General features: G+C 41.7%; 1 protein-coding gene across 1 annotated transcript; it reads right to left on the reverse strand.

Moving 5' to 3' along the window:
* Positions 1 to 245: 245 nt before the first annotated feature.
* On the reverse strand, positions 246 to 2,560 carry LOC104963458 (WD repeat-containing protein 75-like). The gene is made up of 5 exons (XM_010792048.1): positions 2,371 to 2,560; positions 1,978 to 2,048; positions 1,173 to 1,289; positions 911 to 999; positions 246 to 710 (listed from the first exon to the last, which is right to left on the reverse strand). The coding sequence occupies exons 3-5, from the start codon at positions 1,241 to 1,243 to the stop codon at positions 538 to 540; spliced, it is 333 nt and encodes a 110-aa protein (XP_010790350.1). The 5' UTR covers positions 1,244 to 1,289; positions 1,978 to 2,048; positions 2,371 to 2,560; the 3' UTR covers positions 246 to 537.
* Positions 2,561 to 2,906: the final 346 nt, after the last annotated feature.

A 2,906-nucleotide genomic window follows, 5' to 3' on the forward strand; every position in this document is an offset into this window, starting at 1 on the left:
CTGAGGCAGCAAAGCACCCCAAACCATGATGCTCCCTCCACCATACTTCACAGTTGGGATGAGGTTTTGATGTTGGTGTGCTGTGCCTTTTTTTCTCCACACATAGCGTTGTGTGTTCCTTCCAAAAAACTGAACTTTGGTTTCATCTGTCCACAGAATATTTTGCCAGTAGTGCTGTGGAACATCTTTTGCAAACTTCAAACGTGCAGCAATGTTTTTCTGGACAGCAGTGGCTTCCTCCATTTTATGACCAACTTATGCAGAAATCCAGGTAATTCCAAAGGGTTCACATACTTTTTCTTGCAACTGTATAAGCAGCATAAGCCAACTTTTCAATACAGTTTATTCTAACTCTACATGCTTTGACGATTTCATTCTTTATATAGCCTGCCTACCAGTTGTTTTTAAGCTCAGTTAACACAGACATTAGACCAGTATTTATCACATTTGTTTGTGACACAAAACCCTGGTGTCCACCGTCAAAACATTCCCAACAGCTTGTTGCGAATTGTGTTTTATCCAAGTGAATAATACAGGTTATAGCTCCTTACTATTGTCACTGTGTGAGGTACAGAACAGTGCTCCATCCGGTGAGACAGCGATGTGTGTGATGGCAGAACCCAAGCGGGGCAGGAAATCCCGCTGACTCTCTTGGTTGTACCGCCACTGGACGAGCACCGACTCCAAGCCTCCACTCAGTAGGTTAGTGCCTAAGAAAGCAAAGACCAAATGGATACAGAGGCAGGACCATCCGGAACTAATTAAGTCATTCAAGCACAAAATGATTTTCAAAACCGGACAAAAACTCTAGTTGCCTGTCCAAGATCTTAAAATAGCTGTATTGAAAAGAATAATCCTGTCTGAAGTAGATGAAGAAAGAAAGGATAAAACAGGTGATGTGTGTGTGTACCTTCTGGTGTGAAGCACAGTGAGCTGACAGCACTGTGGTGCCAGTGCAGGGTGGAGTACGTGTACTCCTTCTTGTGGTTGAAGTTCCTCCTGAAAGGACAAAAGGGTAATGTAAGAAAAGCATGCATCTTCTAGATTCATACACGTCATAAACATCACTACAGAGAACTAATGTGCCTAATCTGTTAAGAATATAAATTTGAAATCAACAAAGCACTGGATGTGAGGAATATGCTCCAAGGCTATGTTGCTGCTGCACTGACCACAAGCGAATCTTGCCGTCCTCATGCCCGGTGGCAATGCAGTCCTCTTTCTGGTGACAGGCGACGCACATGAATGTGTTCTTGCCTCCCTTCTTGTTGTCTTCTTTGAGGGAAAACCTATTAACAGGCCGCACAAGGACAGACATGCAGTATTATTGATCATCCTTGTGGCTTAGTTGGCACATTTGAACATGAAGTGTTTCATGATCTTTACTCTTGAGTTCTACATAACTTTGTGTCTGGAACAAAATAAATGGTGTTTTTGGCCTTTGCAATCCGTTTTACTTTGAAACTCAATGTGTCAATTGATGGAAAATAATGAATTTGCATATTCAAAAAATACTCCACACCTGTTAACCTGTTCAGCCCTGAGCCTGTTTTTCAGGTCTCAGGCTCAAAAATGACATTCCCAGCAAATGGCAATAACTTCACTTCTAAAAGGGGTAAATGAATCATCTTTTTTCTTAAAGCAATGATAAACCTTTGAGTTGGATGTAGAAGAATCACAATCAATATAGATTTTTTAAATTTTAAAGTAAATTCAGATTGAACATAGTAAGAAAACCTAAATTATAGTGTCCGTTAAAAAAAAACAAAAAAAACCATTACTTATAGTGAAAACCACCCTTGGATGATGGGTTAGTAGGGTTGTCCCGAATACCATTTTTCGGGCTCCGGATATTTGGTAGCAATCAGCAGCGGATATTCGGCCTGCCCGCCCGCCCACGGGGTGCGTAGTAATCGGCAGCGAACTGCCGGTGGGGGCTATGGGGCTTAACAGGTTAACTGAAGCAGTGTGGCTCACCTGTATGACTTCTGCTTCTTGAAGAAGAAGACCTCCAGATGCAAACCTTTAGCTGAAGCAATAAATTCCCCCTGTGACGGATAACATTTTGTTTAAAAGACATACATGGTGGAAGAAACCAAGCAACAACAGGGAACTTTACTCGAGTGGTAATCATGCTAAAGCTGTATATCTTATTGTTTAAAAGGGTAACAATTGCGATTAATATAAATATATAGATCTCATTGCCAAAAAAATTGAAATCTCCCACAAAAATGTATTCTGCCACAGCAGAAAAGTCAGATAAAGTTTTGTCTAATATCCCTCTGATACGTTGGCAAGTATGGGACATCACTTTTGGGAATGTAACATTTCCAGATGGTGTGCAGATCACAGTAGTGGTGCTGTATTTACCCCTTTGCCAAAGCCGATGGCTGCTGGGTTGGAGCTGACGTCACTGAGAACAGCAGAAAGCTCTAGGGCCTCCACCAGCTGATCTCCGCTCTGAGGAAGATGCACTGCAACCAGCTGGAACACCTCTGCAAACACAGTGTTGAACACATCCTCACCCAGTGAACTCTCACCCCAAATTCTACTACACACATGTTAGGTCCACATGATTTAACATTTATGTGCCTCCTAGTGTAAAAAAAGTGTGCCTGAGTAAATAAACACTAGATAAAATGAAAATGATGCACATCCTGATTTGACCTGCTCACACTGAAATTAATGGGTTGAAAAAAACACTTGGGAGTCAACAATTTCCATCTAGATCAGTGCTTATCAAAATGTGGTCCGTGGACCACTGGTGGTCCGTGAGGGCCCCCTAGTGGTCCCTGAGTATATTGGTAAAATTTCACATTTGAAATAAATACATTTAAGTTTTCCGCACTCTCGCGGGAATATCTCCGAAATGGAGCGAGCTTGAGTTTCAATTTCATGATATAGCC

Source organism: Notothenia coriiceps, unplaced genomic scaffold (genome assembly GCF_000735185.1).
Source record: "Notothenia coriiceps isolate Sejong01 unplaced genomic scaffold, NC01 NC01_scaffold00036252, whole genome shotgun sequence".
NCBI lineage: Eukaryota > Metazoa > Chordata > Actinopteri > Perciformes > Nototheniidae > Notothenia > Notothenia coriiceps.